Source organism: Gavia stellata, chromosome 8 (genome assembly GCF_030936135.1).
Source record: "Gavia stellata isolate bGavSte3 chromosome 8, bGavSte3.hap2, whole genome shotgun sequence".
Lineage (NCBI taxonomy): Eukaryota > Metazoa > Chordata > Aves > Gaviiformes > Gaviidae > Gavia > Gavia stellata.
In genome coordinates, this window is record NC_082601.1 from 41,851,421 (window position 1) to 41,879,172 (window position 27,752).

General features: G+C 43.1%; 1 protein-coding gene across 2 annotated transcripts in view; it reads right to left on the bottom strand.

Moving 5' to 3' along the window:
• AGAP1 (ArfGAP with GTPase domain, ankyrin repeat and PH domain 1) overlaps positions 1 to 27,752 on the bottom strand; it is a 391,933-nt gene that overhangs the window by 44,432 nt on the left and 319,749 nt on the right. For both annotated transcript variants that reach the window (XM_059820051.1, XM_059820050.1), the window contains 2 exons: positions 2,614 to 2,768; positions 145 to 235 (listed from right to left, as the gene is read on the bottom strand). In XM_059820051.1, the coding sequence (XP_059676034.1) occupies positions 145 to 235; positions 2,614 to 2,768 (246 nt within the window). The remainder of the gene's footprint in view (positions 1 to 144; positions 236 to 2,613; positions 2,769 to 27,752) is intronic.

A 27,752-nucleotide genomic window follows, 5' to 3' on the forward strand; every position in this document is an offset into this window, starting at 1 on the left:
GAAGAAATGTTCAAACAACATATGGAACGTAATACCGAAAAAGACAAAGCCCGTGGCGGGTGTTCACCTAAGTCTTGGCCAAGAAGAAGTCTTGGCCACGAAGGAGAAGAGGTCAGTTTTCTGAAGCCAAGCGGCCGTACTTACTCTGTGCTTCACAGTCCACGCAGTGGGAATTGCCTCTGATGTTCCTTATGGACTGAAGGGCCATGGCCTCGTTCTGACTCGTCAGGCGGGACTGCGTAGATTTAAAGAAATGCATAAGCAACAAATCAGAACCCAAGAAAAAGGGTTAGTTGACACAACCGTCAGCTGAACGAACGGCAAAACCCAAAGCTTAGACCAAGGTTGTATGAACGTGATCAAGGAAGCCAAGTCCTTGGTTTGCCTCTCAAGAAACGGCTATCCTTTGGCATCTCCAAGTACTGCAAGTCCACGCCTGCCAAGCAGGGACTCCTCTTTCCTCCCATGTTTCTGACAGCTTGGGATTTCTCCCAGGGCTCTCTCCGCCCTGCCCAGGAGCTCCCAGTGTTTTGGGGTCTCCAGTCTGGATTCGAACAAGTGGGGAGACTGTGCAGAGGAAAACCGAGCTTCAAAATGAACCCTGTTCTTCACAAGTAAAGTGGTCACAGCGTAGGTTTATTTCTTGAGATAAATTAGATAAGAATATTATTTTCTAAAATCAATTTCTTTTATTGATGTTTATGCTTTTGCTAATGAAGACTAAGGGATGGTTTGCAAAAGCAACTGAAACCTTTTTATCATCAAAAGGTCAGATTTAATCAGACGGCTCCCATTTAAATTCTCTCCATGATGACCTGCCAGTGACCTCTACTTGGACCTGGAGAGACTGTCATGATGTACAAGTAGTTCAGCTGTACCCAACTAAACCGTCTTGTGGGCTTTCTGAGAAGAAAATTGTTAGCTGTACCAACTAATGGACTCTTTGCAATGAATTAATTTAAGCAGGATGAGGACCAGGTCTTAAGTATGGCCATGTGGAGATACGTCTTTCTGATCTATTATAACAGGATACCTACTAAACCTGTCCAACTAACCACACTTTGCTATTCCAGCTAGTTCTTCTGACATGTTTTGAGACCTCAGGAATACTTTAGAGAAAAAAAAACCTCTCTGAGCATTACAGCAGGTTGAATATAGGCAACCCAAAAAGCTCCCTGTACATGCATAATCTTACCAATGGGTTCTCCCTTCCAAAAGAATATCGAATATACGCAAAGGCCAATTTTCTCTGTGGGTACTGCAGAGCAAATATTACCAGCAACTCTTTAACCTTTTTTGTATTAGTATTTTTATATGGGTGTTAGGGTACAAATTTCCTCTGTTGTGCTCCCTTAACACACATAGTCAAATGCGTAAATCCATGAAAGGCAAAAAAATCATATAAGCAGTCATTTTTCTCTATCTCAGAAATACATATTGGAAATAAATAATTTTTTTAAACAAAATGGGAAGTAAATTATATTATGATGATGATAACTACTGGTGGCTGATCTACTCTGGCAGATCAGGGCAACGAAAGCAGGCATTCACTTCAAAATATGAGTCTCCTCCTTGCAATATAAAATCATTAGAGACATCTGTTACGTGGACAATGCTAAAGGATCTATAGGTCTGAATAGTTACTCCTCACTTCTCTCCCCCCACTACCACTCAACACTTTGCTCTCTAGTTGTGAAGTGTTTGCAAACACAGAGACTCAAGAAGCACAAGTTCTCCTGCCCTTCCAAAAATGAGCAATGGCTGCAGAAGGCTCAGATTTTAAACATATTTTGACAGGAAAGGAGAACAAAGTACTTGTGTCATCATCTGAAAGCACTGCAAGGTAGAAGGCTCGTACCTCTTAGACAATGTTCATCTTCCCCCAAAAAGCTTTGATGAACTGTTTCTGGATTTGCTTTCTGTTCCCTTAGTTAAGGCAGAAAACCATAAAAAATTAATTCAGTGTAATTAAAGAAAAGAAGAACTGTGCATATGCTTTGTAAAGCAACAGACACAAACGCAATAGCTTAATTTTGATTTCTGTGATCTGTACTACTTCATCACGGCAGAGTCCTATGGCTGAACGCTACTGCACATTGACGGTTAGGGCAACCAGAACCTGTAGGCAAATTTTGCCATGCAGGAGCTTAGTAGATTTAACTAGAGATTTGACTAGCAAGTACACTGGTTTTGGGGTCTGCCTCCACTCTTCTCCAAGACAGGCTTTTCCTCAAGGGCCTTCTGCAGATCTCTAACCCGAAGCAAACCTGAATCTGCAGCAGTGACTACACTACACAACTTCTCAGCTGGGAGAGTCCATGACCTAGCCCCAAGTTTCAGTCAAAGTTTTAAGAGCAATACCAAAGGCAAAACAGACAATCCAGGAGCTCCATTAATTCAGTTGCTGTACAAAATAAACCGTAAAATAGGCTACAGCACCAGCTGTCTTGAAATATCCGAGATACGCACGCAGCTCTAACGCTGCTCTGTTGCGGGCGTAATACACGCACGTCTCTAGGAGTAGAGCTTTAAAATTCAGAGTTCTTGATTTTGCTTTCATCGTAATGATCATCCACCCGTCACTTATTTTCAGTGTTACTCTGTGTACCATACCTTGTTCTTGCTGCTCTCGCATGACTGTAAACTGGCCAAGATCTGACTCTCTATGGCTTGTACCCACGCATCTCTTTCTTCGTATGTGGTAGCTTCGAAGTGCCAAGTCTGGCCAGTGAGAGAGACAATGATGAACTCAAAGTTTTCTTCTTGTTCTGAAAAAAAAAAACCAAACGTGCAAGAGGAAGAAAAGTTTTAAGTTTAAGGATATCGATAGCTAGGCTCAAACAATCCTGTTTGATGAGCATTCCTGCAACGTAACAAGGAAACGCAGGTCTGGATGTTTGAGGTTTGAGGCTAAATAGATCCAATGAATGGTTGGACTTGATGACCTTAAAGATATTTTCCAACCTAAACAATTCTATGATTGAACTACCCTGCAGTTGCACAACGCATCAGAAAATGACTTGTGGATCCACTGCTGCTTCTCTCCAAATGTTACGCAGATAAAGTACTGGTTTGGGTAAATATTCGGTTCCTGTGTGTGTATCGAGCCTATACCCTTTGCGAACACAAAGTGGCTAACAAGCATTCCTTAGATTTAAACCTGAGATGCTACCAGCTACGTAATGTAAAAATCAAAGCGTGTCACAAAATAAATTAAAAGATGAATGGACTATAAAGAGCCGACAATATAGAAAATTTGACAATTTACCCTCTTCCTTCAAGCAGCTTTTTACATGCACAGATATATTAAAAGCGGATGTGTACATTTTCTTGTCTACAGCATAAATACACCGGGTTATAATACAGGATTAAAATCAGTTCAAGCTATTCAACATTCACGTTCGACATGGGAGATGAGAAAATGATCTGAGAAGCTAGCAGAAAGGGTCAACGCAATATCCTTCGGGCTACTGGAGTGTAAGGACAAGTATTCAGGCCAGAGGACCGCAGCATATGAAAACACCAGCAGAACTGAACTAAACGGACACATACTCCAACTACACATGGGACACCAAAGTCAAATTAAAAAAATCAGGGAAGCTGAAACAGAGCGAGTGGAATTGGGAAGGGCAGGCATGAAGCATGAAAGGAACAGAATAATAGAGCACAAAGTTCTGGTGAACATCAGCCATAATGGGCTTTAGAACGAGCATTTACGTTCGCTTGTCTGCTAATGACTTACTATATATTCAGAGCCATGAAACTCCTGCATTACCTTGCCAGCCATAAGCACGCAAAGATAAGTGACAAATCTTTAGCTTTAAAGACAGCGCTGCTGCTCGCTGGCAGTCATTTTCTCAACTAGTTTTCTTTGATAAACTCCAAGCTAGCAAGGCCAGTGCTTACGCTGCTTTAATGATGCCTCAAAAAAATAGCAGAAGGTTATTTTGCACCTTGAGGTGAGAATAAACACGGAGGTGAAGGTTATTTCCAGGTGCATGAGCTGCATGAAGCAGCAGTTTTACTAAAAAAAAAATAGTGTATGGAATATGTGGGAAAAGAAAGAGAAGAGAAACGATGCAACTGTACAACTACTTTTCACTTCAGCCACCGTGTTAAAAGCAAACAGGTAGACTCATTATCCAAAATGCTATGATTAAATCCTGGAAAAAGCCACCTTTATCAGAGCTTTCAAGAGTTTATCAGGCAGATGTAAGAGGAATTACTCAACAATAAGGGAAATTACGTTCAGTCCCGTGCGCTATCTCCTGTAGGACAACACAGTTATGGTCTTCCACTGACGTAGAAGTGGTATGGCATACGGTCAGTGGGGAGGGTCTAGGCACATGCAGAGTTATGCATATCCTGACGGGAACAGGGAATGATGGCGAAGGAAGAGAAGATGAAAAACTGAATTCCACCTGCAGCAGCTCCCTGCAGAGTCCAATTTAGCAAATTCATCGTTCTTAGGCTTTTCAACGGCGTCTAAGCGATAAAACTTTCTACTCCTAAAGTCTTACTAAAGGAGGACTTCCAAATGCTGGTCACTAAACGTTCAGAAAATCCTTCCATATAAATTACTCAGTGCGGGTGGTACCGAGACACGCGTGTTCTTACGGCAGGGATCCTGCAATAAGCAGGATCTGCCTACTACAGAAAAAGAGTAATTTTGCCACCTCAACTTAAAAATTCCCCTCCGCTCCTTTTCAAGCAGGGAGGAAGCCCTGTAGGGATGCAAAGACACAGAAGAGGACAACGAGAGAGGAGACTTCTCCAGCACACGTGGCAGGGCTGACTTTTCAATGTGTAACAGCTCAACAAATATATGTGGTATATAACTAACACACAGCAGGTATACAGGGTATATCTTCAGAGAGTCTCTCCGCACAGATCCTGTATCAGTTCATCCCAGCATTTAAGTACTAGGTGACTTTCCAGCATTACAATTCCAGACCTTAAAAGAAATATAGACAATCAAGACGCAAGCATCACTCAATCCTCCTATCTCCTACTTGCCAATAATCCTGATCATATCCATGAAGCCGGTTTGCCCAAGAAGGGCTTATGAGAAACAAAACTCTGCAATTCAGCCAGCGTACCGTTTAAAAGCGAGGTTGAAATACTGTCCTCGCAGCGGTACCTCTGCAAGCTTTGTTTTCCAGCAACGCTACACAAAGTTATTCCCCTGCTTACGGGAGACCTTTGGCAGAGGACACAAAGCCGGCTATTCAGGCGACTGGAGTGCAATTCGGGAAACACCTCCAGCCATTTCCCGCGGTCGCTCTTTTATACGCCAAGTCTCCTTTTCCCAAAGGAGAGGCTCCCGTGTTTCACCTCCTGACCTTTTCTGCTGTGACCAGCCGGCACCATGACAAAAGCTGTAAAGACCTTGTACAGCCTTTGTGGCTCAGGATCGCAAAGTCCACGTAACACGCCGGTGAATCTGTCCCGGTACGGCCCCACCGTGGGTTACGAGGGCTACAGCAGTGCGTTTTAAGGCTGGGCTGGAAGGACATTTTCAGTTCATTAGCAAGTTAGCCGACAACTTGGTCATTGCCGATGATGCATTGAGAACATACGAGTTTGCACTCTCTTACATCCACCGAAGCTTTGGGTTTACTCCCTAAAAAGCTCAGACAAAAAGCAACCGTGCCAGCTGAAGATGCGTTCAGTAATACATTTTCTGCTTAAATACACTGCATTTTTTTCTTGTAAGCACAACTGTGAAACAAAGCAGCAACGCCTGCTCCACCGCACTCACAGAGCAATGCCTACAGGAGACAAGTAGCCAACGCGTACGTCCTTAACCACCACATACATGAGAACAGGAAAATCCAAGCAGCAGAATGAAATTGTTCAGTTTTAATCTTCAGTAAAATTATAGGTTGTGCTATTTAAATCCCTGTGAGCCCAATCACAAAATTTTATTAAACAGTACCCCATGTTTAACAGTTATTCATAGAAAGGTCCACTATAATAGTATTTTAGCACCATCAACCTGTCGAAATCAACCTGCCCAATTACTCCAAACTACATTAATAACACCGGATATTACACTAATTGTGTCCAGTTTCTATGCAGACGAGGTCCCGCGGGGCTAATTTTGCATCCTCAGGGGCAAGCAACTCAGCCATCAACCTGATTTCACTAGGAATCCCTCCTCATTACACAAGTCCGGGCTGTCAAACTTTTTTTTTTAAAAAAAAAAAAAGGTTAATGGGCCAATCAGTCATCAATTATTTCCTGGAAGGCCAGCAGACAAAGGGTTAAAGTGCGAAGAACCAGCTGCAACTGATCTCCATTTGGAAGCTGTTATCAACAGGAGATGTCTGAAATGTTGTTGTTGTTGTTTGTTTTGCCTTTTTCTTTTTTTTTTTTTTTTTAAGTGGGAAGGGGGGGCCAGGATGGGAAATGAGGTGAAATGGTAAGATTATGATGATATGGAACCTAAAGCATAAGTTATTTATTTTTTTTTTTTTTTTTAGAGGACCAGTGGAAGTGGGCGTGCAATCAGTGAATTTTAGGAAAACCACACCATCATAACCACCACACCACTTCCAAGGAGCTACACGGTACCACCGTTTATGCTGCACATACTGTTTTCGCCATTATCTTTTCATAGCAAAGTTACTGCATTTAACCCAAGTGAACATTTATTTTGCTTTCCCAAAAGACACATTGCTACAGCCCACCCACTTACCGAAAACAAGATATACAATTTCTTAGAAGCAAAGGATCGTGCAAGGGAAAACAAACATTTAGGCATGGTCTCACCGCATTCCTGTACCAATGCCCGTGTTTATGGGATGTAACAGAGATCAGATTGAGAGAACTACGCTGAAGATAACTACAGGATACAATTAGTCTATAACTTGTTCCAGAGAACTCAATTAAGTCTACTAAAATGTAGGGAAAACACATGTCCAGAAGCAGTTACTCCTCTCGGTATCCCGTAGGAGCAGTTCTAAATGGTGTGCATGTATCAGTTTGTTCACAATTTCCACTTCCCGCATCTTTTGTTCTCAATATTAAGAATTGCGTAAATAGCCGCCGAGGCCCTGCACCACAAACAAGCATGGTTTGAAGTCAACGGAAGACAGGGGTTTCCTTCCGCCAGGCATTCTACAGTCAGAAATTACACCCATCCCGAAAGCATGCTTTTAAACAAAAAAATAGTTCTATTTTTCCATGGGTATAAACCCAAGACTTGCCAGGCTTAAGGCGCTTCTCATAGGTGTACATGAGTATTTTGCCAGAATCAGAAATAAAACGATCTTCTGGCTTCCAAGCCAACCAGTCTCTTTCACTAGGGGCCAGATTGTGCATTTGCATCTTTGCCCAACGTAGCTGTCATCAGAGGATCCTGCTAATTAATAGTAACTCACCGTGCACGTCTGGTGGATGATGCCACTCGCACAGAAAACACTTTGCAGAAACAAGAAGTCAAGTGCAGAACCAAAAGATTCTCAATGGCGTATTTCAAACACCCGTGAAGCACCTTCGAGAGTTGAGGTTACAGCTTGAAACCTAGTCAAGCCCGCCTCAAGTAACGCTGAGACCTATTTAAACTCCCCTTTTATCACGCCCTCCTCCCTCTCTCAAAAATCGCTTCCGCTCAAGCACCCTGCCTTAATAACCCTTCATCTCATCAAAAGGATGAGGATGAAGAACTGCCGAGGTGCCCTAGCAATTGCATTAGATGTTTACAATATACAATTTGTTTACAACAAAGGCGCGTGTTATTTACGTACTCTGTAATGTTAACTATCCTTACCTTTTGCCACTTAGTGTAAATTACCCCTCTAAGTTGGAAGATAAGTATGTTTATTAGCAGCCTCAATTAAGGAAATATTTGTGCCATGTCCCACTGGGCATGACTATGCTAATACTTCTCTCCCCTTTCCAAACCCAGTGTCTAAATCTAATTAGTTTTGAAAATCAACCCTATCAGGACAATATAGCTCTGCTATCAGTTGCCCACAGCTCTTGATAAAGGTTGTGTTCCACTGGAAGGATTTTTCAGCGGTACTGTTTTATATCGCTACCCGTGAGTGACAAACTGGTGATGAAGGGCCGGTTTCTAGCTCAAGGGACTAAGCCCCCCCCGCCATACGTACTTGTTGTTTTATTCGGATGCCAAGACAACAAGGTTTGAAGAAATCCACAAAGAAATTTTAAAATTCAGTTCTACAGCACGTGAGCCTACACTTGCATTAGGTGTTTCCTAACACGTTTCAAGCCCGCGGTTGACTTGTAAAATGATACGTGTTTCAACGCTGAAGAGCTCGCTTAACCGAGAGGTGTTGCGAAACCGGGTCTACTGGGGAGAGCTTCTCTTGGGTGCTCTGCACAGCCTCCCCCTCCACCTGGCACGGTTAGCAGAAGCGAACTTTCTGCGTAGGCACAGCACCGCGGCAGCAACCGCAGCACTAACTCTTACGCAAAAGGTAGTTTGGGAGTTAACGAATATGCAGAAGAAGAGTTTTCCACGAGAGCCTGGCAACTCAGATGCAGCACTGTTTAACGTGTCACATAGGTAAGCACGAAGAGCGGAAAAACGAGGATTTAATATCTTTATGCCTGTTGAACCATAGCATGCAGGCGCAGCCATTGAATATCGTAAAGATACTCCTTTCTGCTGTGCCGCAAAATCTGTTGCTATAGGAAAAATAATTCTGTATTTTCACAATACTGCTATCATAGCTGATACAGGTGACTCCAGCTTGTCCTAAAACCAGATTGGCGTCTGTTTTAAGTATAACACACTAACATCACATACTTTCCCCCTAGAGAATCAAAGGATTGCTTAAAGCCTGGCCACCTCCAATAAGAAGCAGGTGGGACTTTCTCATTTGTCAGTGGCTCCCTATAGAAAAAGCCCCAAATCTGAAAACGAAGAGTTTGAGGCAAACTCTAAACTTCAAGAAAGCAAAATTTCTTGCAGTCATACAAAACTGATGAGGGAACAGCGGAGGACATAGTTGTACCACGTCCTGCTTCTCCCTGCCCTCAGAAGTTGGAGTTCTTCACCCAGCCACCTCTGTGAAGATCCTGCCCTTCCTCACTCCTCTGCGACCGGGACAGACACAGCCAAAACGTGCTATTTTTGCTATCAAATAGCCAAGAGAGAGGAGCCAGGTTTCAGAGAGGACTCTCAGCTTTGCACGGCACACAGCGAAAGGTGACCCTGTGTGAGCACAGGAGACGCACCACGCTGATGACCATCCATAGACCCGCTTCTGCCAAGCATCTACAGAACAACTGCACCACCTGAGCTGCACATCTCTTCATTGGAGATTTGGCTACCTGGAAGCACACAGAATACCTAAATAATAGGACCGGCATTAAAAATTATAGGCAAGGCTGCTTTCTAGATCAAGCTTTCAAAAATGGGACTGTACATGATGGGAATATTTTGGTGTAAGTGCAATCGAGCAAGGGTGTGCTAAAGACTAAAGCAGATTTGTTATTCTGGACTGTCATTTCCTATCACCGTTCTCTTCTTTGAAGGCATAATTATCTAAACATGTGGCTTTTAATACTTACCATGCTCATTAACTCGACATTTGCATGTCTCACCATTCCAGCTTTCACACAAAGGCTTAAGGTACCAGCTCAAAGACGCAAAGCTATGGAGAGCATTGAACATTGGTTTTTAGCGGGGATAACACTTCCAAAAAAAGATGCATTCGCCTGATTTCAGAATTCCGTTTTGATGATATGTCTCAAAACTCTTCAGGCCATGGCCATCAGGAACGTGTTCCCATACGCTTAGCCAAGGTGCCTTTGATACTTAGTTTGATCAGTAAGATAAAAGATTCCTCAAACCAGACAGGCCCTAAAAAGTGAACTCTTTAGCTGTAAAACACAAGGGAATTCTTTATACTTGTTTCCCTGCTGCAGTTTAATAACAGGTAGATACAAACTCAGGAGCTTCTCAAGGAGGAAACCTGTAACAACAAATGTGCCCACACACTGATCAAAGAAAAACCTGGCTGGGAAATAAAAAACAGCAAATACATACAAAATTGAAATAATTAAGAAGTATCTGGCTAGTTTCCTATTAAACGGAAAAAAACACCACCCAAACATACTGATGCCCAACAACTGTTTTCCCTCATTTCGTATTTTGCACTTCATACATGAAGAAGTAACAAACAACCGTTTGTCGCCATTCAACAAGACCAAGTGTCGGGTCCTGCACTTGGGTCACAACAACCCCAGGCAACGGTACAGGCTGGGGGACGAGTGGCTGGAAAGCTGCTCAGCAGAAAAGGACCTGGGGGTGTTGGTCGACAGCCGACTGAATATGAGCCAGCAGTGTGCCCAGGTGGCCAAGAAGGCCAACGGCATCCTGGCCTGTATCAGAAATAGTGTGGCCAGCGGGAGTAGGGAGGGGATCGTGCCCCTGTACTCGGCGCTGGTGAGGCCACACCTCGAATGCTGTGTTCAGTGTTGGGCCCCTCACTCCAAGAAGGACATTGAGGTGCTGGAGCGTGTCCAGAGAAGGGCGACGAAGCTGGTGAGGGGTCTGGAGCACAAGTCTGATGAGGAGCGGCTGAGGGAGCTGGGGTTGTTCAGTCTGGAGAAGAGGAGGCTGAGGGGAGACCTCATCGCTCTCTACAACTACCTGAAAGGGGGTTGTGGTGAGGTGGGTGTTGGTCTCTTCTCCCAAGTGACTAGCGACAGGACAAGAGGAAATGGCCTCAAGTTGTGCCAGGGGAGGTTCAGGCTGGATATTAGGAAACATTTCTTTACTGAGAGAGTGGTGAAGCATTGGAAGAGGCTGCCCAGGGAGGTGGTGGAGTCACCATCCCTGGAGGTGTTCAAGGAACGTGTGGACATGGCACTGCGGGACATGGTTTCGTGGGCATGGTGGGGTTGGGTTGGTGGTTGGACTTGATGATCTTACAAGTCTTTTCCAACCTTAGTGATTCTGTGATTCTGTGAAAAGGGTCAAACCAGAGAGTTTTGCAACTGTTGCTCTGAAAGGTAACAGTTTTACATTTACACTGAGAAATAAAACAAAATCATAATTAAAAAAGCTTCCTTAAGAAGCTGAAGTAAACCCACACTTTTGTTTCCTCCGTACACTTTGTTTGGGCAGCGAGAGCAAGGCATCCGGCAGCGGTAATTGCGCAAAAAAAGGACGGTGATATAAATCACCAAAGGTTAATGATCAGGATGTGAACAGAGGGACTTGTTTACAGAAATAGCATGCAATTTAAAATTTACAAGAGATTTAATGCCACCGCTTGGCAATCACTAAAATCAACAGCCCAGAAAACAGTGACATTAAGAAAAATATTACAGTTATAATCATTCCAAAATAAGTCAATTAGTGTTAGGGCATGCGCTTGCGATTACTTGACCCATTTGGTTTGCACTTAAGTGAAGAAAGAAAAAAATCCCCCTCCCTTATACCGAGACTACTGAGTTGTGACCTATTTTGCATTCCCTATTTCTTACACCATCCCTCTTACACGCTGTTGGAGACGGTGGCGGAGGTTTTGGTTTTTTTCTTCTCCTTGCCTGGCTTCCAAGTAATTCTGACCTTTGACATTTGTAATAATAAAATAAATAAAAAAAAAAAAGAAGGAAGTTTATAATTGTGTTGTTCAAATGAAGGTGGAGGGGGGGGGAAATATATATAAAATTCAATGTGCTATTATACAAAAGCCATGACGGCTGTCTTCGTTGGAAAAAAAAAAGCAATGTAAGTCAATTTGTGAACTTTGGCACCAGGTGACCTTTAGAAATACAACAATATACAGAATTTACAAGCACGAGTAGCACATGCAAATGACCCGGCACTGTCTCGCCTTTGGATTAGAGCTGCAAAGAGCATTATGGAGAAGGCTTGCACAAAACAAATTAAGACTGTTACTTAAATGTCACGGCACACTATTGTATTTGGCTACAGATCATTACACCTGATACTAACACTTTTAAAAACTGTAATAACTTGGGAAATATTACATTGAGTGCCCACATGTAGAAAGGGAAAATATATATATATAAAAAAAAATAAATAAAAGAAGAAAATGGGTTCCTGAAGTAATTTAAACATCACCACTCCACGACTAGAGGGAAAGGTCAAAATTTAAGTAAGCTGAAAGGAACATGAATGGCAAAAATAAAATGCACAAACAAAAAGATGAAAAGACCAACTGGAATGACTCTGCAAACACGAGATGAAAGCACGCATGCTTTGGGCAAATTTGATTTCCACGCCCGCATCGGGTAAGGGAGAGAGGCACGGAGGACGATTTTTGGAAAAGCGGGTTAAAAAAAAAAAAAGAGGGGGTAAGAGAGGAGGTGTTCATCTAAAACGGGTGGGTTTGTTACCTTCGGTGTTGGTGCTGCTGCTGCTGTATATATTTCGCAGGCTACCAACACGGTTTAGTTTCCAAGCTTTGCGTTTGGCTGCGTCCAGAGAGCAGAAGGGGAAGAGAAAAAAAAGACAATAGAATAAAAATAAAGAAAAAGGAGGGGAAAAAATAAATGGAAAAGGGCAGAAAAGAAACATCAAAATAGCACGTGAAGTAAAATACAAGCACAAGCCTGTTAACACGTGAAGAGCTACACACAGAGTCCGCACACAGGACTACACAGCCTCTCCAATCCCCGGACGATACGGAAAGCCTCTGATTGAGAGTGATTTTGGAAGTCTCTGCAACATGATGCGATTTGACAAGATTAAATGGATCTGCTATCGGAAAAGACAAAACCAGACCAGTAGAAGTGAAAAAAAAATAATGCAGGAAGCAGTTGGATAGAGGGTACATGACTAGACAAAACAGCTACGGTAAAGTGAGATTTAATTAATAACAAAACACAGCCAGACAAGAGCTCCTTCTCCTCCAAAAGCCTCGATTGATCACTTGGTGCCTGTAGGTCACCTTTAAAACACCTTTTTACATCATCACCTTTAAAAGTCGAGGTGATGATGTAATGGCCTTACATCCTCGTAACAACAAAGCGTGTTCTTTGTAGCACCGAGCTTAGAGGCATTACTTAATTATTTTAAAGAGCGTCAAGTAGACATTGATGCAAATGATGTTTGTGGTCCTCCCCTCCTCCCCCAAGCAAATCACTGCAAAATCAAAGTGTTCATTTGGAAAGTAAAAAAAAAAAGTCCATTTTCTATATGAGAGGCAACACCCTTGCTTTATTAGAATTGTATCAAACTTTGAGATCCTCCAAGTTCCCAGCTGCCGTTTTAAAATTAGCAGAAAACATTGCTCAAAAGCACTCCATTCCCGTGCTCGTTAGGAGAGAGCACTTTTTCACGTTCTTTAAAATCGACATGTTTTGCCTCAAGAGTGAATTCGCAGCGTGAGAAGTACGTTCAATCACCAATACGTTTAGCCGCAGTTTTACCAGACAGGAACGGTAGGAAACATACGAGTACAGCGTGACGCTGCTGGCACCTAACAGCGACTGAAATAACAGAGATGTCCCCTCTTCTTCACCCATGGACATCCCCATGGCCCAGGAGGGAACCACGTATCTGCTAAAAGTGGTATCTCTACAGGCTTTCCAGCCACCGCACCAGCCTACCTAGCCAAGAAATAACGATGCAGCACTGCCTGGCGTGCAACTATTTTGCAAAATCTGTTTTATAGGATTGAGGAAGAGACCACTGGGGTCATCGACAGCATCCAGACCTCCTCCTAAGCCACCTTTCTCAGCAGGTGACCCAGCCCTCCTGCCCACAGACGGTGGAAAGCCTTGAGTTCGGGTGTGAGACTTCTAAAAAGGACAGCATCGGTTACATTAATTACGATTAATTTCTAAGATGTGTTTGAAAACTGAACAGTCTTCCAACTCCCATTCAGCTCAGAGTCTGTTATGAAGAAACTCATATGGTAAATCCGGAGTAAGACCATTCTCCCCCTCACCACAGATGCTCCTGACCCTTTAGGATGACACGAACATTGCAAAACGTAGCGAGTACTGTCATACAGACGTTTTAAAATTTTCTTTCTTCTGTATTTTCGAGAGAACTTTTTGACCGCCCACGAAACTCAGGCCAAACGGCTGCTTCCACAGAAAAGGAACAGTGATGTAAAGTCATCCCCACCTTTAACAAAAAGCTCGATTTTCAGCTGAAGAGCTAAAGCTGGAAGAGAAATGCCCAAAGACCCTAGACTGTTAAGCTATATACTGTTTTAATAAAGCCATCCGCAGGCTTCTATGTTATATACTCAAAGGGAGGACTGGGTGTCCGAGTGCCATCCTTTAGAACGCATCGTGCTGAAATTAAAATAGAGAACGTTATCTAGAAGGCTGAGTTAGATCTAGCTAAAAATGAAAGTTCATCAAATCCAAAAATATCTTAATGGCGTGCATCCTTCAATACGAAAAATCTTCAGTTTGAAGACCTGTTTAACAAATCCCAGCAGACACCAGCACCTGGAGAGGCACCATCTCCCAGCAGGAAACTTGTTTTTCCTGAAAAAAAATTTACATATAAATAGGCAAAATCGAGGTTCGGCACCCCTCAGAAAGGGAAGACGGTCTCCAGTACACAAAGACCCTTTCCCAGTCCCTTTTCATTTTTCACACGGTAATGGCACGTTAGAGCACGGCCGTATGAGCAGGAAGTGAACTCGCAGCCTGGTTTTCTATTAACCTATTGATGAAATAATCCATTTTAATGTGTTAAGTGTCATGCCTTTTTCTTCTCTTTAAACAAATGGACTTTTTTCCCAGTGATGCTGAGGTCCTGAGACACCCGAGTGCGTCCTTTCGCATCGATTAGGCTCCAGCCTGCGTCCTCGTGGTGCTCCGCTGTCGTTGAGGATTCAATAATATTATCATCAGCGGGGTTTGGACACTGCCAAGCGCAGCCTCCGCGGGGTGATTGATGTGCGTGCGAAGGCCAGGGCCCAGCTTAGCCATCCCACCCTGCCTGCCTTCAAAATTACACACCGTCTCCACGTTTTTGTTACCTACCGACACGGCCTTAACGGGCACTGGCCGTCATTATTTGCCTCGTTTGTCTTTGACTTATATCCCGGGATATTCAGTCCGTCCGGTCTGGCTTGGCTTGCTGGTTCAAAAGTTAATTCAACAAAAGCTCTTGTTGCCAACTCTCGATATCCATATCCATAGATATAGTATATATACACTTAAACAAATAAACGCCAACTGGTGTCCAATAAAAAGCTATAAGAAATACTTACTTCATTATTTAACAGCAACAAAGCTCCCTAATTGGAAAGATCTTTGAGGTAGATTGAAGTATCTTCTGGAAGCCTGTTGTCTTCAAAAAAGACACTAAGAAGCATCTCTAACTAGAGATACTAGAAAAACCCAGACGAACACCTCTCTGTAATGTCAGCTATCTGGAACGAAGTTAACTATTTCCCAGAAGACACCGGATATTTAATTTAGCTTGCACCAAAGCGGCAACCAGTATTCTGCCTAGCATGTTGCACTACCACAATCTGAATGACTAATGTATTTTAATAATGTTTCAAGAAAATCTTTTATTAACTTTGACACTTGCCCTGATCTCTGGCTTCGCTGCCGACAGAAAAACAATGCCTCGCAGCAATCAAAGCAGTCCCCCCATCCCGACCAGCGTGTAGGCACAGAGTAGCAGCACACTTTCTGCTCTTATCCAAGCTCATTAACTCCAGAAATTTAGATTGCCAAGATTAAACTCCTATCTTGGCCGGGCAAATTAATTTGTGCATCCTAACACTCAACCCGGACTAGCACAAGAAGTCATTATCTGTCACCCAACGGCACAGAGCTCGGCTTTTAACAACCCTGCAAAACAACGCTGGGATCGTTGCAACCTTCCACTCGGTGCAAGCCATCGCCCGGCCATTCCTCCCAGTAGTGACCGCGGGAAGAAACAACAAAGAACCCAACCATGAAAGCTTTGACTCTTAGAGCCCGCGATGCGTTTTGTTAAGACGAAGGATTAAAATGATTTCTTGAGTTCTTGCAAGGAAGCTGCTTTCAATTGCATCATCTATGATGGGATGCATCACTTCTGCGGCGCACAGGTACTGGGGTGTCTTGTTCAGAGGTACCAGTTTAGGACCTGGAATCTACCAGATTGATTTGTAAGGAGGAAAGAATGACGTGCTTCTATATAACTGTGTCAAGTGTTACAAAAGGCCATCTGTATATTAATTTTTTTATAGCGGGAGCTACTCCGCAGGTAGGAGAGAGATCAGTAATTGTTCAATCATACCGGGAAAATACTCAGCAGCTAGCTGAAAATCTCCATATGGTGTAGAAGAACCACACACTATCTAAACAGACACGTCGGCTCAGTCCTAGAAAGTCGCACACCAACCTGAGGAGTGAATTTTCCCCTCTCAGTAATGCAGAAATTGGAAAATCGTTCCCTTCTTCCACTAAAACATGCCCAGCAGCGCTGCTACGCATTTGGAAACGAGCAATTCCTGGGTTTGCATACGCCCGAAAACAAGTTTGGGGTTTTTTTTAAATGTCATCCTAAATTTCAACATAATTTTTATGGCAAATGAATGACGTTAGCAATCGCAAACATTTGCTGTGGTAGAACTCTTCAGTTCCTGCATCCAGGGGGATGAGCCTGTTCCCTTCCCCATCGAAGGGATTATCGTGGGCATACAGCCACGGCCTCCCCAGAAGCCCTCCCGTTTCCCTCCTTCACTCCTCCTACTTTACACATCCAAGACTCTCTTCAACTTTCTTATTTTTAATCCCAGCTTTATGTTTCAGGGATATTTGAAATGCGGTAGCTCAGACTTGTAGAAAGTACTTGGCCTACCTCTCCACCTAAACACGAAATAAATAAACCGTCCAGCTCGGTCCAACAGCGTAAGACAAAAAAACATTTGTCATTGTTCCTTCAGGCTTCATCTATGACTACTTACAAGCAAAAAAAAATAACCCAAAAAACCAAGAATAAAGATTTCCCAGGCATTGTCCATGACCTGCATTTTGACCCACAGACCCTGCGCTGACCTAAGACCCAGGAGATGAAATACTCCAGGCTGAACACTTGCTCGAACCACTTAGAAAAGCGTCCTTTTGCATGATTTCTATCAGCAAACGCAGTTTCTCCAGTTGCACGCTGCTTGCGTCCAGCTGGGAGGCGGACACAGCACGCCAAAATGCGTATAGCTGCCTGGCGCTTCACGAGGGCCGATAAATATTTGTCGCTGGACGCGCTCTCTGTAATATAGGGCTATTGTTCCAGCGATCTGTTGTTTCAGAGGGGGTTGCGTTACCCTTGATGGCTGTCAAGTTTCTTCAGCATAGCTTGCACGTACCATCATACTCCGCTGCCTCTGCCGTTAGTGCAGAACAAACTCCCCGCCGCGGCAAGGTGCCGAGATGCACCCGCCTCACGCGCTACGGGCACCAGAAAACGGCCCCTGGAGAAGGCGATTTCTAAGACTGTTGGGCAAAAGTGAATGATAACAGATCAACTGCGGGCAAAGGAGTGTTGCAGCTCACCACGCCATGTCCTGGGCATCTAGCTACCTAAAAATTGCTAACGGTGCACACCTTCAGGAGTTGATTTTGAGTCAATAAACTCATCTTTCCAGAAAATAGGCTTTGACCTCTTCTGGACTTGAGGTAAACAAGGCTCCCACCCTTTTTTTGCTCCGAACAAACTTTTCCTGCTTGTTTATTTTTAAAATATATTACTCCCACCTATCTATCCTTCTGTTTCACCAACCACACGAGAACCATACAGCTTCCAGATCGACATCTTGGTCCTTTAAAAAGCCATACAAACCTGGAAGGGTCAGAAGCGTTTACTACTGTAGCTTTCCCATGGAGAACCTTAACAAACCGCTTAAATCAAACACAACTTAGGACGCTTGCGGTTTGCCGTGAAGAAATGCTACAGACCGACCGTTGCAAAGGGAGAGAGGATCTGTGGCTGTAGAGCTCATGGAGCACGGGGGTCGTGAAGGTCCTTGCCACGCTTCTGTAGGTACTGACTGGACTCACTGTGCTTGACCAGAGGCAATTCCACTCCGTTATTTCAGTTTTCTAGGTCCTTATCCGCAATTTTTCAGTTTGTAAGGCAGAGACTGTAATGCGCACGCTCTGAAGTGGAAGTTAGACAGGTTATTTAACGGCTGTACAAGCCTTTGACCATCCAAACACCACTGAAACCAAACAGAAGATACTTAAAGCTAGCGGGAGATGATTACATGTTAGGTCTCTGTCCATTACAGTAAGCCCCGATGATAAAATGGTGGCAACAGCTTGCCGTTTCAGCTGACGCTCCGGGAGGCCATCCAGCTGTATCTGGAGACACGGGCAAGCCTCGGTTGGCCGACGCTTTTGAGTACTCCACTTTGTGAGCTGCGCTATACTCATTGAACATACGTGTTGTATGTAAAATCAGCCCGCTTATCCGTTTTAAATGGGTGCATCTTAAAGTGAGAGTAGGTATGTCGGTATACGAAGAAGAAAACCAGGCTTTGGTGGAGCCTTTTGTTAAGATAGGGAGTAACCAGGAATCAATTAAACTTAATGACTCCCAATTACCACGTATCTTTGTATTTGTTCAGGCAATAACTTCACATCTGCGACCGGCCCCTTGCAAACACAGTTTCTGTGTTTGCTTTCTTTAATAGGGATGCTACTTATTCCCTGTTAATGAATCTACTCTCCCTGTCCAGTTTAGTTAGGTGTCATAGTAAATACGTTTGCCACCGCTACGATCACATACCACTATTTCTAAAAGCAGTAAATGCTTTTAGAAATACTTACCCGTGTGTGCGTGTCTGAGGATACAGCTGTTTGATACCCATGAAGTTCTCTAAGGATGCGTAAGGTACTATACTCACCAAAACCACCAGATTAACCCCCTTCAACTTGCTCAGATTCAGTTCTTCCTACACTCCGATAAGCAGAAATATGCTTTTATTCTTAGGAGAGTCTTAATATCTACAGTCGCACCCTAAAAATCTTCTTCCACTAGCGTACTGAGAAACTACAGCCGTGTTAACGTCACCTCTGGTCTCCGTGTGACAGAGTTCTTTGTTGATTAGATAAATAGTCCTCAGATAGCTGATTAAAAAATGATGTAGCCGTTAGGTTGTGTGTCCAAGCCTTGTCAGCCATGTTGGATGTTAAAGTGTGCATGAATTACATCCCTGGAGTGTGCTGAAGAGCGCTGATTAAATGAGGCACGCCACAGCCCTCAGCATCAATTATCAGAAATAATAGGATCTTTGCACCTACGCTGGAGGAAGGGGGCTGGGGCCGGAGTCGGCCTGCCGCTCGTTTCGCAGAACACCTCCTCATCGTCTGCACAAAATAAATAATGCTGTCCATCCACCTCAGGACGTTGCGTTTATTTATTCTCATTGTGCAACAATTAAAGACCGAGAAGATATATGAGGAAAAACCTTCTCCCGTAGCGTAGGGGAGAACGTTTTTCATACGATACCTGTGCAACATCTAGCTAGAAAAACAGGGGTATACAAGATCTGGATGGAGGCAAACTTGAGCGTCAGAGGGGTATTTAAGGATAAACGCCGGGACCATCTAGTCACCACCCCGCTGGGGAAAGAATTCTGCCCTTCAGCCCTCCTCCTGTTCTCTTTCAACTCACTCTGCATCACACGTGGTTTCATCAGGGGCTGTAAAAAGGCAGATTGGGGATTCTTCGTTCTTGTTGGTCAACAGAACAGCCATTTGCTCAACAAGACCACGCTCTTTCCTAAGAGGCTGGAAATGATTTCAGTAAGATGCAACCCAGGACATCCTTACCCCACGTAAAATTGTTTCTGTGGCCGTGAAGGGGCTTGACGCTGTCTGTTTTCCCCTACAGGGAAGCAGCAATGACAAAAACCTCCTCAAAAAGGGTTAAAAAAAAAAAAAAAGACCAGTCATATATACTATATGACATTTAAAAAGTAAAATAATCTGGATACATTGTGTTTCTAAATCCGACCAACGCTTAATTTTCAAATTAAACAAAACCCCACAAAGTGCAAGGATCTCATAAATATGTACAGTACTTTTCTGTAATTCCTAACAAATGCATACAGCGTATCTATTACACCAGATTTCCAAAGTAAAACACCTCTGAACACTTGACCGTGACTTTTAACGTTTCCAAACACTGCTGTTCAGTGCATTGGTGTTAACAGGACATATATCCCAACAGCCCCCCAAAAAATGGAGCCAAAATAGAAAAAGATTTAACTGCTGCCAGTTATTCCATAAACATTTGACAGTAATAGCCCTTACTACATCCTTTTTGGATACCAGAATACGCAGAAAAACAAGCTGCTGGGTATCAAAGGAAACGACTAAAAGTGCCGAGTTACAGAAGTCGCTAGCCCAAACCCAAGTAAAACTTTATGTCTGATACAAAACTCCCCCAACCCTCCCCTCTAAAATGGAAATCCTTTCCAGTGCTCTGTTTTAAACCCACAAAACACTCTAAAAGTAATACTTCAAATCACGTTAATAGTTAATTACGTTTGGCTTAGATTCAGCTTTGAACATTTCAACTGAAGGAAAAAAAAAAATGAAAACACATTCATACTTCTACTCGTGACAGGGAAAAAAAAGTTAATTTAATTAAACATTTCTAAAAAAATGTTTTAATTCCCCCCCCCCTCCGTAAGATTTCTCCACTGAAACTTCTGCAGTAGGTAAAGGACCCACTAAACTATTCCAGCGCATTTCCAATACACTATAAACAGACAAGATTCAAATCGACAAAAGTAAATGTTAATTGGAAACATTTTTCTCGGTTTTTCATTATCTGAAGCAGAAAATTATGGGTCTTTTACACACACACAAAAATCCTTTTCAACCACCTAGAAAAATTGTCTTTTAATAAAAGCTTTAAATTATACTATCATATTTCAAAGGCAACGAACAGTTAAAGCAGCTAATCAAAGGTATAATTATTTAATGACTACTACTCATGCTATCTAACAGGGCCGTAATTGCTTGGCTGTGATCACTAGACCACCAGCTTCAATACTGGAAAACAAGTACTCGGCTTGTAGCATTTGATCGACCAATTTCTAAGGTTAGCTTCTCCAATGGGGTTGACTTCACCAGGCTAGCTGAGTTATTACGGGTTTAGAGAATCACTTTGTCACCCTGCCTCCGCTTTTTTGTACACGTTTCTACTTAGAAAAAACCACCCAACAAACCACCCAACAAAAAAAAACGCGGAGGAAAACAAAATATTTCCCTGACAAAACGTGATTTGTGAAAACCATCATTGATTTTTTTCACTTTTAATGCCACATCACTGTTTTCTGTAAAGCCCAGCTGACCCCACTCTAGTAATTCAAATGTAAAAAACCCCCCAAATGCACCTATTGAAAATTATATTTTTATCTTCATTGCTTTTGAATATTTATTGTCCATATTAATCTACTCCAAACAGGTGGAGCAGCGCCTAAACAGACCTTCTGACTCTGTTCCATTGTTTATATCATGTCTTTTACAACTGGAAATATGAGAAAAATAATGTAGCAGCATCATGTATTAATTACCAGAGCTATCCAGAAGCTAAGCAAGCGCACAGTGCGTGTTGGCTTATTTTTGCATTAGTAACAAAGCACTTACGGAAAAGCTGCTTGGATTATTGTATCTTAGCGTCAAATGCTAAAGATGAACTCCTGCTATTATACTTCTTTTGTGGTATTAAATTCTTTTTTTTTTTTTTTTGCAACACAATTAGATTTGATGCAAGATATTGGGCCCTCTGGAATTTCAAAGATATTTGAATTCCTATCCAATTATCTAGTCAACATCTTGATTTCAAGATCAGTCTCATGCTCGTAATTAGTATCATCGGAGCTCAGGTGACACCACCACCTGGGATACCACTCTCCAAACCAGACACGGCGAGGAAGCCACCCTTCTCAACTTCAGCCAAATAGGACTCCAGGATGAAAGGGGACACCGACCGAGACTTGATCACACCGCCACACCTGGCCGGAATTACCTCTGTGACAGCAAACCCTGTTTGATGTGACATCAAAACCGCTTGGGTTTTGAGACCCTTCTTGGCAAGGCTACCGTTACAGAATGCAAAATGCACCATCACCAAAACCAACCCAATGTATTTCGAAGGAGAGCAAGAAAAAGCATCGCATGGGACAGCTCTAGAGGAAACAGAGCGTGGGGGAAGCGTCTGGGACCCAAAGGAGAGGCAGATTAGAGGAGAAAGAGTGGGACATATGGGGGACGCGTGTTATTCGCCATCAGCCTACCTTCTTTCTGCTGTTTAGACACAATATTGACTCAGTGAAAAGAGACAACGCTTCCCTGCTTACCCCACAGAGAACCACTGCTTTTATGGCATGATGGATTTATTCTTGTTTCGGACCATCAGTTTCATCTATGGATAGGGAGACGACAATCTTGCCCGTTATAGGCTGATAAACAAGGAGCATTTAAATCCATTAACCAAAGACGCGTTGTTCTGTACCCTTCTCCCTCTGAACAAAAAGCAGCCGCATTTTGTTGATAGTGCCAGCAATTACTGTCAAGAAACCAGTTACAAAACAACACAAAGAGCTGTTCCTGCTCACAGGAGTTATGTTCTCACTGCTCACTTTTAAAAGATATACACGGTGCGGGCGTCTTGACATTTCCCAAGTATTTGGCCATTGCTTTTTCACGAAATTTCTTTTCCAATGTATATTTGGCGTCAGAGTGGAAATAATGCCAACTAAAAATAAAATACACTACAATAAAGTAGTATCGTTGGGCTGAATTAAAGCCAAAAAGAGCACGTTTGTTTTCTCATGTGGTAGAAAAACCGTAACTCGTTTGAAGATAAAAAATATTTATGCACGAAGTAGGATGGGAAGGTGCTCTCTGCACAATCAATGTGCTTCACAGCAACTTCTGTCAAGGTATCTTATGAGAAACAAACCAAAGCTGAGCCGGTACGCAGGCAGCAGGGAACACCAATATTTATGTAGTTCTTACAGTTCTCATTTCCTTGAGATTTTTTGTAGATATAGATAATGAAGCGTTAGATTTTTCCAAAGGCCTGGGTATACTGCTTATCTTGGATTTATTTGGTTCAGCATTTAATAAAAATACCTTAAAATGATAAGGGAGACTTCCCGCTACCCTCAGTGTTATCAAAGGAGGCATATATGTTGTTTATAGAAGTCTTTTAAGATAGCGTAATGCTACATTAGGCGTTAAAGTCACTTTGTTAGTTCCAGCTTTTACTTATCCTGAAATTTAAAACAATTATAAAATTGAAGCGAAATCGGAATTTCCATTCCTACCAGCTCCCATTTTTCTCACCTATTTAATCCACACCTCCGTAAAAGGTAAGCTCACACTATGCAAATAAAGACTTCAATAAAAAGCACAGCTGCTTAAGATTTCACAAGCAGTCTCCTCTTCCGAAAAAGCAACTGCTGTCCCTATCAGTTCCTAAGGATCATTAGCTCTATCGCCAACCCACAAAGCTCAGGCAAGATAACTTCGCTAGAGGATCCAACCTCGCTCAACAACGCAAGCCAGGTCAAGTCGTGCAACAGAACACCTTGTGCTGGACCGTTTTAGAAAAGCCTATCCAGAAGGCATCTTAGAAACGGGCTTATATGAAGTGTTTCCATCCTTTGCAAAAATCCATCCCATGATGCAGGCTCATTAGCAGTTTGCCCTCCAGCATGGTAGGCAGCGACGGGCACGCACAAACCTCTTTTGTTTGTTCTTGGGGAATCACGTCCATATGTGAGCCGACCCAGCACTGCTTTCCACTGGAGCTATATATAACATGAATTCTTCGTTAATTTTCATCACTTGTCAAAATAAGCACGAGCCAATCTGCCACTATTAGGTGTTTAATAGCTCAGCATGTTACTCCGCTTGTGGTGCAACCTCCCATGTTAGCATAGGGATTCCTCACTGGAGACATTCTAGCCGGAGAGATTTATTGTGTCAAGGTCTTTTCCTACAAACCACTAAGGCATCTGTAACGATGATTTCTCTATAAACCCGAACGCTCGTGCTAAAACAGGAAGGTCACCATCTCCCCTTTTGCCTGAGCTCCTACATCAGCCTGCAATGACACAGTTAGAAGACGACTTTCAGTTCCTTCCCCCAGCTTCATTAGAAAACACAGACCCGCAGGTGTTGGGTCCTACGTTGCCAGGAGGACAACCCAAGGCACAGAGGGTTCGTTGGCCCTATGAATTAAGCAGAAGTTCCTATCTAGTAGCACGCCCACCGTATCAGCACTTAGGTGTGCTAGCAGCAAATCTATTAATTTGCATTTTAGGACTCCCCAAAGCCTGCCAAATTAAATAGCTAGCTCAAAGCTCCTACTTCTAAAGGGGCAATGGGACAAAGAACCATGGACCTTTCATACGTAGTTTGCAGATGAGCCAGCTTAAGTTCCCAAACTCCCTGCTCAACCAGCGGTTACTACAGTGACCCACAACGGAGCCTGAAGGTCTCCGTCTCTTTGGGCAGGTAGTCTTAACCCAGGTCTCTTCCGAGGGAGAAAGTAAGTATTACGACTCTTCCATTTTAAACTTACGGTGGGAATAGAAAAATTCTCTCCAACGGCAGATTCAACATTTTGTCTCTTCTCCGTAGATTGCACCTGGATTTCAAAGGGCTTTACATGCAGGAAGCTACTGTTATCTCTGTTTGTATTGCATGGGGCTCCTCAGATTTACTGGAAGCTGTTCCTTTGAACCTAAGCAGCGAAAAATGTAAAAATGACAAATTGAAGACGTTTCGGATGTGCCATTACCCAATGTCTGCCCAGGTACTGTTCTGAACAAATCCAACAAGATGAGGGTTTACTCCTGCGGCTGCGCTTATGTGAAGGTTATCATTCCTGTAATTTGACTTCTTTCAAAAGCTGCGGTTGCAGAAAATCCCTGGGGAGATGCTGTGATTAGCTTTAGAATGAAGAAGTTGGAAAAAGGAGGATGCAATTGTCTATTTGCATATTTTAAATACCGCGCGTTTTGTCAGGGCATACACAAACACCACACGGCTGCGTGATAAAGCAAAACCGGGAGCCTCACCAAATTAAGAGACTCACGTCTAAGTTGCGCTGCCTTTCATCTTTCAGTAAAACACTGAGTAACAACTGCATTTTGCCTGGGAAGATAAATATTAAATCTTGCATTTACATCAGATGCTAGTGTCAAAGGCTTCCTTACTAGCCAAAGCTCTGAGCTGTTAACTACTAAATGGCTAAATGACAATGGCTGTTACTAATCGCTTATTGAATAATGAAAGTGACACAACTGATAAAAGGTTTCAATCCCGGGAAAAAAAATGATTTATAGTATTTCACTCTACTGGCACTGTTATTTGTATGACAAATGGTTGGACAGACACCAGTTAATCTCTGCACACCTCCAACTCTGATGTGGCAGCTTCTGCCGGAGCAGCCAAATAATCAAGAACAGCTAACAATACAGCCGCGCTGTCGCGAGGGGCTGAATGCTGGTATTTTATCAAGGCTGATCCCCAAATCAATTTAGGCGATGGATTTCCCCCCCCGCCCCGCTCAGTGGGGGGAGGGAGAGCATGGCGAGAAAGAGGAGGAGTCTCATAAAAACGGGAAGCCGCAGCTTGCAGCTAGGTAGATTGGCCACGCTCCTCTAGCGCAGAAATGAAATCATCAATACAACTAAGGCATTAATGATTTCAGAAAGCTCAGTATAGTTTATAGATTTTTCTTGATGGCAAAATCCGGACTGCAGCATCATACAGAGCTGTCAAGACTGTTAGGGTGTAGCGTAACATCGCGTCGCCTGCTGCGTACCGCATTTTCCCCTCGGATGGGAGAAGGGGAAGTGGCTGCTTTTGAGGCAATACGAGACAGGATTTCCCCCCCGCTTCCTTGAGAAATGAATGAAGCTTTATATTTATAAGCAGTCCATCAATAGTAGCTTCATCTCATTGGTTGTATCGCTATCATCCTACTTCCCGCAGAAGTCAAACGTGTTTTATCGAGCCAGTCTTTCAAACGCAGCAGAGTGCTGAGCTTCCCGGAGTTCGCCTACTCTCGGCATTGTTTTTCAACTTTGCACCCTAAAGTTTTAATTTTTCGTATTAAAAAAAAATGATGCCCGCGTCTTTTTAATGAGGAAAACCAGCTTAAGGGAAAAAAAACCCAAACATGCAGGGCGAGAATAAAAGCATTCCAATTTTGCCAATTGAGCGAAGTGACGGACCGAAGATTCTTATATTCACACAACGCAGCCGGGCTAGCATGTACTTAACTAGAGCTTGTACCTTGCAAATGATTAACTAAAACCCCAACAGAATCCCATTAGACTTAAAAGCAGTTTCACGTACCGTAGCGGTAGTAAGATAACTGACTTCCTTATCTCATTTTGCTGTTAAAAAAGTTAAGTATAAAATAAACAGCACATTACAATCCAACTAAACCACCATAAACCCCAGCTTTTACGTGATTGCCAAAGGGTCAAGCTGTCCCATCATATTTAAAGGTTACACAAGACTTGAAGTGCCCATTTAGGTTAGACAGCCTACACAGACAAGCAAAGTTTCATTCGGTTCTCCACTATTTGCATACGTAGGCCTTAACGCAGTGCAGCCCTTTGCAAAGTTACAAGTATTTTTAGGCTGTAGGAGCCTGATGGCAATGTTTTTCGTTCGCCTGCGCTCAACCCACGGAAGAGAAGAAAATTTTAACAAACAGATGTTGAGGTTCATAGGAGGCAGACGCCAGCGGGGTGAAAGTGAATCAGAAAGAGCGGATGCTGTGAAGGGTCTTCAAAGCGGAGAGCGGCAGCTCATGGTTGATGCGGTGTCACAGAGGTGGCCATTGGGAAGGACGCCAAGTGATGGGTGATACAGGAAAAGCGACGGGCCGAGGGAGCGCTCGGCGTAGTAGCATCTGGATGGAGCTGAATGGGTACCGCATTCATCAAGGCCAGGAAAAAAAAGATGCTGTAGCAATTGAGATGTGACGTGGTGAAAGAGGTCCGAGTCAAAAGATGAAGCCCTGACCACGTACTTCAGTGATACTCGAAGAGCTAAAGATAGCATTTTTCTCAAAAGATGGCATTTTTCTCGGTCACAGCGACACAGAAGGGACATAGCAATGGGGGGTTTAAGGTAGTTGGTTAGCCGCATGAGGAGACGTGTGCCGAGTGGCGACTTTAGATAGAGAACACAAAGCCCCATGCAGATGAACCTCTCAAGTCGGCCACAGAAAGACGAAAGCTCGGTTTGCATGTGCACGCGTGAGATTGTTCAGAGAAGAGGAGGAAAAGGGGACCTGACAAAGCAGAAGGAGCAAGAAGAATTTTCTTCAGAAGGCGCAAAAGATCCCTGGAGAGGTAAAAATCTTACAGGCTGCACTCCCCCTAACAGGAGAAATGAGGATGGGGATGACTAGTATCACTGGAAGCGAGGAAAAATCACCCGTAACACCAAAGAGCACATGGCTGAAAACAAAACCCAAGTCAACCCTTCCCTGTGTTTGGGTGACAGATACCCATTTACAACTGCTTCTTGTCATCTACTGGTTAGTCATTTCAATCCTTTTAATTTAAATTACATTGATTATTTTTCTAGGGCTGGCATAACTTTTTTTTTTTTTGAGTTCACATTATCAGGCAGGACTAACTCAATGTATTTGCTCTTGAAAGATATTTGTGATAATGTAACATTAAAAACTGCTCAGCTTTTTATCACTTGACAATCTCCTGTAAGAGATTCACACAACTCTGTTACTTACTCTGCCAAAGGAAATTGTTTTCTGATCATAT